Source organism: Melopsittacus undulatus, chromosome 14 (assembly GCF_012275295.1).
Source record: "Melopsittacus undulatus isolate bMelUnd1 chromosome 14, bMelUnd1.mat.Z, whole genome shotgun sequence".
NCBI classification, from domain to species: domain Eukaryota; kingdom Metazoa; phylum Chordata; class Aves; order Psittaciformes; family Psittaculidae; genus Melopsittacus; species Melopsittacus undulatus.
In genome coordinates, this window is record NC_047540.1 from 1845953 (window position 1) to 1859015 (window position 13063).

The 13063-nt window shown below is 43.5% G+C and overlaps 1 protein-coding gene across 3 annotated transcripts in view; it reads left to right on the plus strand.

The window, feature by feature from the left end:
* EYA3 (EYA transcriptional coactivator and phosphatase 3) overlaps nt 1–13063 on the plus strand; it is a 31963-nt gene that overhangs the window by 4281 nt on the left and 14619 nt on the right. Inside the window, exons 2-8 of one of the 3 annotated variants that reach the window (XM_031043365.2) lie at nt 3950–4014; nt 4435–4528; nt 6043–6086; nt 7059–7138; nt 7564–7630; nt 8290–8432; nt 12872–13009. In XM_031043365.2, coding sequence (XP_030899225.2) covers nt 4496–4528; nt 6043–6086; nt 7059–7138; nt 7564–7630; nt 8290–8432; nt 12872–13009 — 505 coding nt within the window. In that variant the 5' untranslated portion in view covers nt 3950–4014; nt 4435–4495. The remainder of the gene's footprint in view (nt 1–3949; nt 4015–4434; nt 4529–6042; nt 6087–7058; nt 7139–7563; nt 7631–8289; nt 8433–12871; nt 13010–13063) is intronic. The other 2 variants (XM_005142709.4, XM_031043366.2) reach the window with 2 other exon arrangements.

Below are 13063 nucleotides of genomic sequence, written 5' to 3' on the forward strand. Positions count from 1 at the left end.
ATGTATTTAGGGTGCTGAGGCGCTGGCACAGGGTGCCCAGAGCAGCTGTAGCTGCCCCATCCCTGGCAGTGCTCAAGGCCAAGTTAGCCAGGGCTCGGAGCAAGCTGCTCCAGTGGAAGGTGTCCCTGCCCGTGTAAGGAGGTTGGAACTGGATGAGTTTTAAGGTCCTTTCCAACCCAAACCAGGCTGGGATGCTATGCTGGAGTTTTCTCCTTTGCTTCCATTTGCATAAATTCCTGTGATGTGGTTTGTAGCTAAAAGGTTGATGGCAGTTTGTGCCATGTTAGCTCCAGCTAGAAGAGGTTGCTGACTTCTTTCTGGGCTCAGTGGGAGTTGTTTTTCTCAAGTATGAAGTTGTTATTTCCCAATCTTCCATTTGTGCAAACAGTTCTTTTCCCCATTAAAAAAGTTCCCTGCTGTGGTTCAAAATCCAATTGAAAAACATTGTGTAAGGACTGGGCAGCCAGTGCATGGTCTGTATGAAGGGACTGCCCAGAGCCCTGCTGGTGACAGCCCTTCAAGGGTTCCTGTTAATGAAACAGGCATTGCTTAGGGTAGGATGTATTTGTGCTACCACATGTCAGTCATTTTCTCACTTTATAAAGTTTTGCTAATTTTTGCTAATTTTTTCATTTCCATTTTAAGATTATGACATTTTAATCAAACCCTGGTTTTTCAACCCATCAGGACTGTTCTTGTCATAGTACCTTCAAAAACAGGACACCCCATCTGCCTCCCCCCAGACTTTCCATAGAATCACAGACTGGTTTGGATTGGAAAGGAGCTTAAGATCATCCAGTTCTAACCCTCTGCCGTGGGCAGGACCCCATCACACTACACCAGGTCACCCAAGGCTCTGTCCAACCTGGCCTTGAGCACTGCCAGGGATGGGGCAGCCACAGCTGGGGTGTGAGATGTGCAGAGGATAGCAGTTAAATCTTTGCTGGGAGATGCACTGGGTTTGTTCTGATGGGAGATGAGCAGACTGGTGAGCAGCACAGCTTTCATTCATTAACTCTACCCCATTTTCTTGGTTTTAAACAGCTGCTCTCTGCTGCTGGAAAAGGAGATGAGGGGAGAACTGTGCTACAGAGGGAGTGAATGTTAACAGGCGAAGCTTGAAGATGGATGTGAGAGGGCACTTCTCACAGTTGCTCTGGAGAGCAAGACTGTTGTCTGAGGAGTTGGTTGTTGTGTAGGAAGGTAGGGTTTGAAGTTAGAAACCCGAGTTCCTTTCCCCTCTTACCTCATTTGTCTGTTCAGACACTGGAGTAGCACACCTCTTCAGTTCCGCCTGGCTGTCAGGTACTGCATGTGCAGCCATAACAAGGGTGACATTTATCAATGAACATTGAATGCAGTGGGAAGGAAATCATGCATTGTGTTACCTGCAGGAATGTGTGAGAGCAAGTGATGTGTCTGAAATATGTCATTCCTTAGTGGAGGAGAGAAGCTGGATGAGCCTCTCCTCTGCTGCTCACCCCTGTCTCTTTGCATGTCACTGGGTCGCATGAGCATCTTAACACTGTGATTCCCTTCTCTTTAAAGTGTCTTTAAAGCTTTTTGAGTTTGTATCCAGCCTCACCAGATAGAACATTTTACACACCCAGGAATCTATTTACTCACTTGTTTTGTTGCATCATTGTGATGGTACAACCTGATGAAGAATTTCCATTAACTTGTTTTGCCTGGAGGAAGGGAAAATGCAGCTTTAGTACATAAAACTGTTCAATCCCTGACAGCTCCTGGTTTATTGCACAGCCCAACTAGGAACCAAGCTGATGCTGTCATTTCGTGTCAGCTTTAATCAAGCTGTTTCAAAACAAACTGGGGGATTCTTCCACACTTGAGGGAATGCCTGGTATTGCCAAACCCTCACGAGAGATCCCTGCAGGAGCAGGCAGCAGGCTGGCTCTCACTGCAGTCACAGCTTTGCCTATGATGGATACCAAGTTTGAAGTATATCAGCAGCTTGGCTGATGAAATATTATCTCAGTTGGATGTAGGAATGCTGAGACATGGAGGAGGATAAAACTGAAGAGGAACTTTGCTGTGGAGTGAGGAGGTTCTATGCTCACATCCTGGTGTGGGGGACAGAGGTTGCTGCCACCATGGGGAGATGGGTCAGTAGAGTTCTTTGCCTGAAGATTAGAACTTCAGTTATAAACCTGCAGAATAAAAAGCACTCAGTGCTATGCAGTGCACAGCAGTATCACAGTGTGCTTCTTCTCTCTTCACTCTATTTATTTCTTTGGGTGTTTTTAATTAAATTGAAGACAAAAAGGGACTGGGGGATCCACCACTTCCCATGGTGCCAAGTCCTGCTCTTTCCTTCCAAAAACAGAAAGAGCTGCTCAGAGCTTTTAAACAAAGCGTAGAATGGGAAATTATTGCTGTATGGATTGAAGTGTGATGTGAGACCTGTTTCATACAATGAGACTGGTAACAAGAAACAGGACAGGACCCATTGGTACCTATTTCATGTATTCTTGCTGTTGGCCGTTGTACTTTACACTGCTCTTTGTGATCTTTGACTGCCAGGGTTTCTTTTCAGCCTTGGTTTTTCTCTGTTATTCCTACAACAAGTTGAAAGGAAAGAAGCTTTTATCTGTAAAATAAACCCAATTAAAAGCAATGAGGGGGAAAACTGGAATACTAAGAGTAGCACTTTGTACTGTAGACTGCTTTGTGTGTGGTGTGAGTAGGGTTGTTTGGAAAGAGCTGTTGAATAGAGTTCTTGTGACTTCAGTTGATTTACGGTTGAGGGAATACAGGTGAGTCTTTGGTTAGGGGAGGAGAACACTTAGCCCTCAATGAAATCTTACCCTGGTGTATGTGGCATGCCAGACCCTGACCTGTCATCGAATAAGGGAGAAGAAATCCTTTGTGTTTTCCTGGTTAATAGGGCATTATCCCAGCTGCAAAGCATCCCCATGCTCAGCACGTGGGGCTGGCTGCAGGCTGCCTACACGTGCCAAGAGCTTAAGTAGGTCTGGAAGAACCAGGATGGGAAAGAGCAAGTGCTTTTAGGGCACCAGAGGGTTGAGTTCTTCAGTCACTTTGCATGGGGACAGTCTCATGATGTGTAGGTCAATGCTCCAGACAGGCTGGGAGAACAGAAGGAGAGGAAGGAGGTGAAGAGCCTCTGTGTTCCCACTGAGGTTTACAGCCTAACTCCTGTGGCTGTGGAGGCAGGAACAGGTTGGACCTCAGCACAAAACATCACTGTGTTTGATTTCTTACAAACCACAGTGTTTCTGAGCATGTCTCCCTTGCTGCTTCTCTGTTAAGTCCTCAGAAGTCCAGTAAGGAACTGGTAAGAAAATTGTGGGACATACTTTATGATCAGCCCTCCAAGCTTTGTGTTATGGATAGATCCTCTGCTCATCTTCTCCACATACAGAATGATTGATTTCCAAAAGAGAGGTTGGAGCTGAGTGATCTTTAAGGTCCCTTCCAACCCAAACTGTTCTATGATGATGTGATTTCTTCTGGTTTCTGTAACCCATTGAATTTGTCCTCTGTGTGCAGCCGTGTACACATGTGAATGTGGAAGAGCCAGCTCTGCTGGGCTAGGAGAGGAGGCTCCTGCTGGCCTTTGATGCACTGGAGATGGGGCTTGGCTGAAGAGGTCAGGGTTGGTTTTAATGAACTGGGTGAGAAATGAGAGGGTGAAAGGGGAGCAGCAGGGTCTCACTGTTGGTGAGCACTAGTTGGGTGAGGGGGGAGCAGTGGAGGACATGGACCGTTCTCTTTTGTCTAGCAAACTGCAAAACTGAACCAAGTTGTGCAAGAAATCTGCAAGATTCCCTTTTCCTGTTATTAAAACACAGGGGATAGCAGCTCTGATGTTAGGATGCAGGATCCCTCCGCTCAGCACTACTGGGTTACATAGCTTCCAACATAAAAATGCTATTATAAATGTTCATCAAACTCCTCTTTCTGAAAGGTGCACTTGAAGCAACCACCTTGCTGGGTGACTTCGGCAATGAGCCCTCCTGCATCTGAATGCATGTAGGTGTAGAGGCTTGTCCTGGTTTTTTTTTGTTCGTTATATAAATGTTCTAAATTAAAACAGGTTAGATTGAATCACGCTGTTTACTGACCTACTAGACCAGGCTTGATCATTTAAAGTGTGTTTCAAATCACGGGGCACATGTCTGATTGATACTTTAGCTTCTGGAGTCAGTGTGGTACAAGTAAATGATGCAGAAATGTGCCACGTGCGTAAAAAATCTGGCTCTTGGAAGCTTAAAGCTAAATCCCTTGTTTATGAAATCTTTCCATATATGAATTTTGTCTTTTATTTGGGAGATGGCAACATGAGTTTGGAAAGCTGGTGGGTGGAATATGTAACAATTAATGTTCTCTGATAGCCTAAATGATAAGCCCCCCCAAAAAGTACATAAAGCTATGAACACCTTTTTTTGACAGCCTTTGAAGACTGCCAAGAACACACGATTCAACTCATTTAAGCATTAAAATAGTAATACCCATGGAAGAGCCTCAAGACTTACCCGAACAACCAGTAAGTACATTTGAAGAGGCTAAAAATGAACATTGGTGATCTCCCAAATGCAGTGTAGCCTTACTGTGATTAAGAATGGAAAATGAGGCTTATTCTGAGTATATTTATCTAGAGGTAAAGAATCATTTTGCTCTTAGTGCAGTGTGTTGTACACTGAATTTACTACAATTTTACAGGCAGTAGTAAGAAAAGAAATAGTTATGTATGCTTGAACTCTGTAATGTTCCTATGTCAAATAATTACTTGTTATGCTCAGAAAACCAGACTGTTTCAAGCCTGTTGCAGAGAAATGAAAATTCACTCTTTCAATGACAGAAGCAGCATGTTACAGTGTGAATAGTCTATAACTCTTCTCGGGCTTGAGACCTTGAAAAGATGCTATGATCCATCATCTCTGCAGGGGGAAAGCATTTTATTTAGCTCTTTATTTAACAGTGAGTTTGAGTAGGGAAGCATGTCTTAGGCTAAAAGCTGTTGTTCAAACATCTTACCTCTTTGTGATCCTGCCTGTGTTACCAGTAGCTGATAACATCACTTCACATGAGCTTTGTAGAGCTGTTACTAATACAGTATGATACGAAGTAGAATTTGTATGTCTAAAACATGAGAGCTCAGGAATTAAACAATCAAGTTTGTATTAATGTAATAGTCCCACATTAAACTTGATGCAAACTCAACAAGCAGTTGCCACGTTACCATGAGAGTGAAGCTGATTTTCATTCTGGGGACCTGTTCACATGCACAGTAAAACACTGAGGGCAGGTGGGCAACATCCTCATTGAAAAGATTCTGATGCTTTTTTAATGGGAGAATTTGGTCTTCTTCAGTTAACCAGTTAGAAAATACATTGTAATGGCATTGAATGAAATGGAAATGGAGATTTCCACTTGTTCAAAAGATTGTGTGACACAAAACGCAGGTTATGGGTGTGAGTCAATATGCACAAAATGGGAAGCAAATCAGCAAAACCAGAACAATTGAACTCCAGATACATACAAGATTTAAAACTGAATGAAATGTATTAAGAAAGGAAATGCCATGTAAGGTATTTATACAGGGCATGAGAGACAGGGTGCAGCTAGTGTTCAGTACATGAAAGCAGCTTCTGTAAGAGATTCTGCTGTAATTTTCAGCTGAAGATCTTGGTAACTCCTTTTAACTATCTTATTCCAGTCAGTCTTTCTGAGGCATAATGTGAGACTATTGATCACAACTAGTAAGTGAGGTGATATTTTGAGTATAGTGGCACATTCTTGCAGGAAGAAATTGAGAGAACAACCTTTGGGGTTTCTTTTTAGTGAGACCATTCTTAAACCAAGTGAATTTTCCTAGTAAAAGAACAAGAGCAAAGTGAAGTCAGTTGTCAGGTTTGTAACCCACTCTTGATACTGTATTAGTTCAGTGCAAGGTTTTCTGTGCTTAACCACTGCTGGGAGCTCCTGCTGTGGGGATCTGCACAGGTTCTCTCAAGGACAGCTCTCCTCGCTTGTGTCTGAACCTTTTTGTCTTCACAGGTGAAAAAAGCCAAGATGCAGGAATCCAGAGAACAAAGTTTGAGGTATGTAATGCTCAGTTTGATTTAGTGTGGGACTGTTATTGCTGTTCTTTTATCATTAGAAGCTTCCATTTTAGAAGCTTACATTGTTTTCATGGCAAATAAAAGTCAATTCTGTAATTGCTGTAATTTAGAGTTCCCAATTACAAAACATATACTGACGCTTTGGTATTCAGTTACAAAGACTCTTCATTGCATCATCAAGCATCCTGCTTTTCACAGAATCTGATGGGACTGTCATGTTCTGCACATAACATGCATTGATTCTGGTGAGAATCAGGATATTTTAATAATGTCTGTGCTCTGATTCTCAGCAGAACTGATTTGAGCAGTTAAACCCTCTCAAATCGATAGCCTCTTCTATTTAAAGCCATTCTCTGGTACTAATTTTAGCCTCAGTAGGTGCTTCCTGATGTATATCATATTTAGGAATTTATCACGATTCTTACATATTCTGAGAATAGCTGTATTTGGGTTTATTCTCTTCCTGTGAGTAGTCACAAATACTGTGGAGAACAATTACTTTCTGGACAATTTCTTAGGGACAGGACAAGAGAAATGGCTTTAACCTGACAGAGGGGAGATGAGCTCTTAGGCAGAAGTCTGTCTAGCTGGTGGGAGGTGAGATGAACCATGTCCTAGGAGGACTTTTTCTCTCTGTTGGCTGCAGAGGAGCTGAGGGCAGCACAAGCAGGTCTGAACATGCCAGAGTGAATGGTGATGATTCTGCTTCAGTGCACCCCTGCAGCTCCCCACTACCAGACATTGCAGTGCAAATCCAGTACAGTTTCATGTCTAATTAGAGATGCAAATCTCTCTCAGGATCTCTGTGTGGAACAGCGAAGAGTGCAGAGCTGGTTTCTGTTAAGAGCCAGTTTGCCTCAGTTAGGAAGGCCAAATCTTGGGTTACAAGGCCCAAGGATGTTCATTTAAGAGTTCATAACACTAACAATTAGCCTTTGTTTGTCCTGGCAGTCATGTGAGCAATGCAGAAGTCAGCGATGAGAAACCTGAATCTTCAAGCCTTGGTTCAAACCTTCCCATGGCCAGTGAGAGTAAGTGTCTTCCAGAGTGCTTCTGGTCCCACTCTCTTTACTCAGTTCTTTCACTGGCTTCGTTACTTTGCTTCAGGAAACGCAAGATTTGGGCAGGAATGAAATCAAAGTTTTCTCATGACAGTTGCAAAAGATGATGGTAGCAACTAGTAAAGAGAAAAGCACTGTTACAAAGGGAGAAATGGTGTTGACTGGATCATCCACCTGCTGTGAACTGGCAATAGAACCATTTTGTGCTGGCTTAACAGTGCTTTTTTTAAACTTTGCTTTGAAAAAATAATCAAATATTCAAGATCCTCACTAAGAAACCTTTGTAAATTCTTTTGTCTTGGTTAAAATATACTGTGCATGCTGATATTCTATTGGCTTTATTTGTTGGGTGTTGAAACCACCTATGTAATGACACAAACTGTTTCTTTTTTCAGTTATGACATGCACTGATTATATCCCAAGGTCATCAAATGATTATACCTCACAAATGTATTCTGCAAAGTAAGTCAAACATTCTTCACTGAATCCTGTAACTCTCCTTTCTGAAGCATTTCTGGGCTGCTGTAAATCACACTTTCATATGTGCTGGTGACAGATACTTGTTGCTGCAGACACTGAAGCTGACACAAGTCACTCTTTGGGTTCCGTTGCTGTTGTTTTATGATCACAAGGTTAAATAAGTCTCTTCAAGTAATTAACAATGCAACTTGTTGAATAGTGCCCATGATATTTGGGGGACAAACAAATTGGACATCAGTTAAAGGGAATGTAGGATTTTCTCATCATTCACCACGTTTGGAGATCTTTAAAGTTCTTCCCATTGCAGCATGCCCAAGAGGCAAGATAAATGAAGCTAATTGCTCTTGCCTGTTGCAATGGGGAGTTTGTTCTTCCCCTCAGCCCTAGAGTAAGCACTTGTACTCTGGCATTGCAATGGGGAGAGCTTCCCCTGGTGTCACAGCAAGAACCAGGCAGTGTATGTAAATCAAGAGCCTCTCCTTCTGGGAAACACAAGTGAGTTATTACACCAAAGCACAGATCAGTGTGTATTGTTTCTGCTTTCTGAAGCGTTTTTTGTTTTATATATCTTCTGGTTTTTAGGCTGAGAGATGCATCATGTAAATAGCTCTTTTTTACTTTTGTTCTTTCTGTTTAATAAGGCCATATACACATATCCTTTCTGTACCTGTATCGGAAACCATGAGCCCTTACCCTGGTCAGCCTCAGTACCAAGCACTACAGCAGTCTCAGCCCTACACCATCTACCCCCAGACCACCCAAACCTACGGACTACCTCCTTTCGGTAAGAAGTAACTTCTCAAAGACTTCTCAGGGCCTGCAGTTCTTGTCTTCTCTCTCATGAAAAAGATGATGTTAAGCTTAACCAGGTGTGTTGGAGAGAAGAGTCTGTAGGAGAGCATGTGTCTGACTTGAACTGTAGATCAGTACTGATCTCTAGATGGAATCCATAGGATATTATTTATTACAAAGCTCTTTTCCTGGCCATTAATTTAGATGCCTCCCCATGAACCTTGTCAGATGGTTCTTTGTTTGGGATCATAGTGTTCTCTAGATGTGTATAGCTGTGTTTGTGCAGTTTCGTTGTCAGGGAAATCCCACAAGAGCCCATCCTATAGCATCTCTATAGGATGAAGGTATTTTTTCTTTCCTTTTTGCTGACCAGGATTAAGACGTTTTTGTTATTTCACCTGTCACCAAATACAGATTTCATGCTAAGAAGTCTTGCTGGGCAAATAAGTTGACTTAAGTTGCTCTAATACTTGAGTCCTTCAATAGCCTCTCCAGTTTTTGCAGATGCTTGAAGGGTAAGAGTCTGCTGTGACTAGCTGTAAATACTGTATAATGCTCTCAAAAATGTACTGTGGCAGAAACAGGTTCTGCCCCTTAGCACCAAGCATTGATGGATTTGGGGGTAACATTCCCTTCCATGCAGGTAACCTGGGAGAGCACCTGGGTGCTGTCATGAACAGCATGGTAGTGGCTGAGCCACAAGTGTCTGTCTCAGGGCTTGTGGTCATGCTGTAGAACTGAATGAACAGATCCTCTGACAGATTTATGTGTAGTGTTAAAATCTCCATGCCTTGAAGTGTAAATGGATGCTGTTGTGAGATCCTCAGTCCCTGCTGGGAAGGTTCCACCAGCTGCTGTGGGCTTGGGATTTCTGGTGGGTGAGGACGTGGTTGACTCTGTGTTATGTGTCCTGGGGAGCCAAGTTTCTCTGCCTGAGCTCCCTTCATTCTCTTGGAGAAAGAGCTTTGCTCTGAAAGCTGAATGAGTGTGGAGGAGCCTGATGCTGTTTCCATACTCCAGTTTTCAGTTACCAGTGCAGTTTGTTTGCTGGCTTTCTAAACACTGCCTTCCTCATTTTCTTTGTCTGATTGTAGTGGTGTGTGTTGTCATGATGGTCTGTTACCTACATCCCTGGCAGTGTTCAAGGCCAGGTTGGATGGGGCTTGGAGCAACCCACTCTAGTGGAAGGTGTCCCTGCCTACAGCAGAGGGTCAGAACTGGATGAGCCTTAAGGTCCCTTCCAACCCAAACCAAACCACTCTGTGATTCTACAAACTGTGCCCAACCCTATTTTATGGTTGCTGGAACATCCTGCTGTTCCCTGGGTGCCTGTACTTTGGTTTCAGTGCCTTGTTGCACTGTTTCTGCTGTATCTGAACAGTAGCTGGGTGTTTTATTGACTTCATTTATTTGGTGTTTATTGATAGTTTGCTGTGGACAGTGCACAAAGGCTGCTTTGGAAGTGCTCAGGTGTGTTACTGTGTTGTGTGGTTGGGTTTCTTTAAGGCAAATATGGGTATATCTGTGGAATGCTCTCTTGAAGTGTTAGGCCAAGATGTTTGAAAAGGTGTTTTAGACTTAATTCTAAAATCAAGGGGGTAGGAAAGATGTGGAGAGGTTTGTTAGTGTTCTGTGTGTGTGATGTTTGGTTGTGGTGGCTGTACTGGGGGGATGTGTGTTTGGGTTGCTTTATCCCAAGGTTCTGGAATTCAGGGATGCTTCCCTGCTTAGTGTTATACTCTGAATGTAACAGGAGAAATTCTTCTGAAGACCAAGGCAAGAGAGCAGCATTTGTGTTGACTTCATGGGAACCTCTTTCTGTTAAACATCTTCTGAAATGTGATCAGTTACTGAAATGTCTTGGTATGAATTTTGAGGTCTATTATTAAATACCTGAATTTTTAGTCTGAATTTAAGTGTTATGAAAATGTTAGAAGTCATTTTACCAGTAATGAAAATCATACTGGAGTGGTACCTGCTTGATCATACTGAGAAGATGGATGAGATGGACAATGGAGGGTAAAGGACTGAGCATGCACAGTGCAGAGGGAATGATACAGTTCGTTCCTGTTCACAATGTCCGTGAGCAGATGGGGACTCAGACAGCCTGATCAGATGTTTTACCATTATGGAAGGGCCTGTTCCAGAGCTTTGCATGACTTACTACTGTGCATTTGTTTCCATGCCAAAAAAGAAGGAGGCATCGAGGTTTATCTAGCTGGAACAAAACAGGTGTATTTGAAGTATGAAATTCAAGCAAGTTGACAAGTGTGGTCTTGAGAACACTCAGGTCATGATGCTGCTTTCAGAGAAGAGATGACCTATGTTCTTGCCAATTTGTCACCTTTCCTTGGAGTGTGGTTCTTTTTGGATGGTGTTTAGTGCATTGCTCTGCATGGGGCATACTCATGGTCTAGAGAGATTTTATTGAAGAAGCAGTAAAATGAGAGTAGTGACATACAACAAGCTGCTTGTATGTGGCTGTATGTTGGTGGCAGAAACAGTGTGGATGTGATGGTTTACATTAACTCAAGAAACTACAAGTGATGGGCTATCCTCTGAGGCCTTTCCACGTACACAGATGTGCCCTGCTGCTGCCATTGCACATGGAGGGGTCTCGTTCCCCCCTTGCCTTCCTCTCTGTCACCCTCAGGACTGCGCTGGCTTATTGTTAGTGTCTTGCAGGATGAGAGGGACAGAGGTGTGCCACAGTGCCAGGAGTGTGCCTTGCTGTATGGAAGTAGAACCTGTCTATCCTGAGAGATTACAGTCATGGAAAGCAGGAGCTGAAAGATGCTTTACCACACAACCTGTGTCAGCTCCTGCACTCGCATCCGACCACCCCTGCAAGCACCTCTGATGTGTGTGTCTGACCTATTGCTAACTCCTCATGTGGTAACCATCCCCCATGCGTTAGAGTTGGTTTGTGTTTCATTGTCAGGCACTTCTGTGTGTTCTGGCACCCTCTCATTGTGTTGCTGTCTGCTCCTTGTCCATCTGTCTTGCACTGTAAGGAACTGTTTGTTGCTGTTCCCTCTAAAACTTCCTCACCTATTTGAAAGTCATGGCACTCCCTTTCCAGCCTAAACAAATACAGCTCTTCCCACTCTCCATAGAGGGTTTGTTTCCCATATGTTTTATTCTGGAGTTTCTGCAATATGTCTACAACCTTTCTTAAATCAGCCCTTCCCTTCTGTATGCTAACGTGGTTCTAGAGGTTTGAAACAGCAATGAAGACACAGCTTTGAAGAATCAAAACCCTGGTGTGCTGTACAGATAGGTGAATGACTTAGTTTGACTCATAGGTGACAGTTTGAGATCAGGTATGTAAATAAATCAAAGAGCCATTTAAGAGTTTCATTCTGACAAAAGCAGCAGCATGGAGTGAGCTGCACTTGCCCAGCTCTAGAGCATCTCCCATGTCTTCTGGGTAAGAAACAGAGCTCATAGCCTGAGGCTTGTCCTGCTATATACACTGTGTGAAAGGCTGCAGGTGGCTTTCACAGTCTTGGTGCTGGTTTGGGGGGGGGGTTTAAGGAGAAGGGTGTTCTTTCTGTTGGCCCTGAACTTTGTGTGCAGCTCCACATGTCCTTTGTCCCTCTGCTTTGCACATTCCTGCTTCTTTTTACATAGATCCTTTCAGTTGATTCCTGCTTTCTAACCAGGGCCAGGGACAAATGCCTTTGACTTTGACTCTAGGTCTGGAAGCACTTAAACAAAAGCCTGAGGAGCCTTGAAGAACCAGGCCTGAGCTGAGCTGATTCAGTAGGACACTGGTTTTACCCTGTCAGTGCAGTAGACTACACCCTAACACGGCACCTGAGCTGGACCCACAGTGCTGATGTGTGCCTTGAATAGAGGAACTACAATGGTTTGCTGGCTCTGTGCTCTGCCCAGTATTACAAAGGCTTTCCAGAGCAGCAGGAAGTCTAGGTGAAACATTTAGATGCGGGTTTTTTCCCTTGTTTTAAGCTCTAGTTTTGCTGTTGTCAGTCTGTGGAAGTTACTGACTTGTGGCTTGTTTTAACATATTCAACTCGGAGCCCAGTGAGGCAGTGGAAGCGTTTTCCTTCACCTTGATAGATACCAGCTCAGCCTCACCATGTAAAGCTGAGGTCCTTTGCAGGGCTGTGCACCTCAGAGGGATCAGCAGGTTCCTTACATGATGAGCAGTTCATCCTCCTGTGACACGATCAGATTTTTAGTTGCAAGCTTTGGGAATTGGTCTTGTTGGTGCTTCTAATTTTCTCTTTTCCAGGCTTTTTGTCAGCAGCTCTAACCCATGCACAGCCTGACAGTCAGAAATGCAACATTCCTCAAGTGTCATTTGTTACTTGCTTTTGTGATGAGCAAAGATCTGCATCTGAGGTGGCAGCATGCTCTTTGGTGCCAGCATATCTGTTTGTAACTGGTCCAATTTATCTGATTCAGGTGCACTGTGGCCAGGTATGAAACCTGAAAGTGGTTTAATTCAGACTGCATCTACAAGTCAGCACAGTGTTCTTACCTGCACTACAGGGTTAACCACAAGCCAGCCCAGCCCAGCACATTATTCTTATTCCATTGAAGGTAACTTGGCATGGTTTTTATCTGCATCTCTCTCCACCTAATTGAGTCCAGATA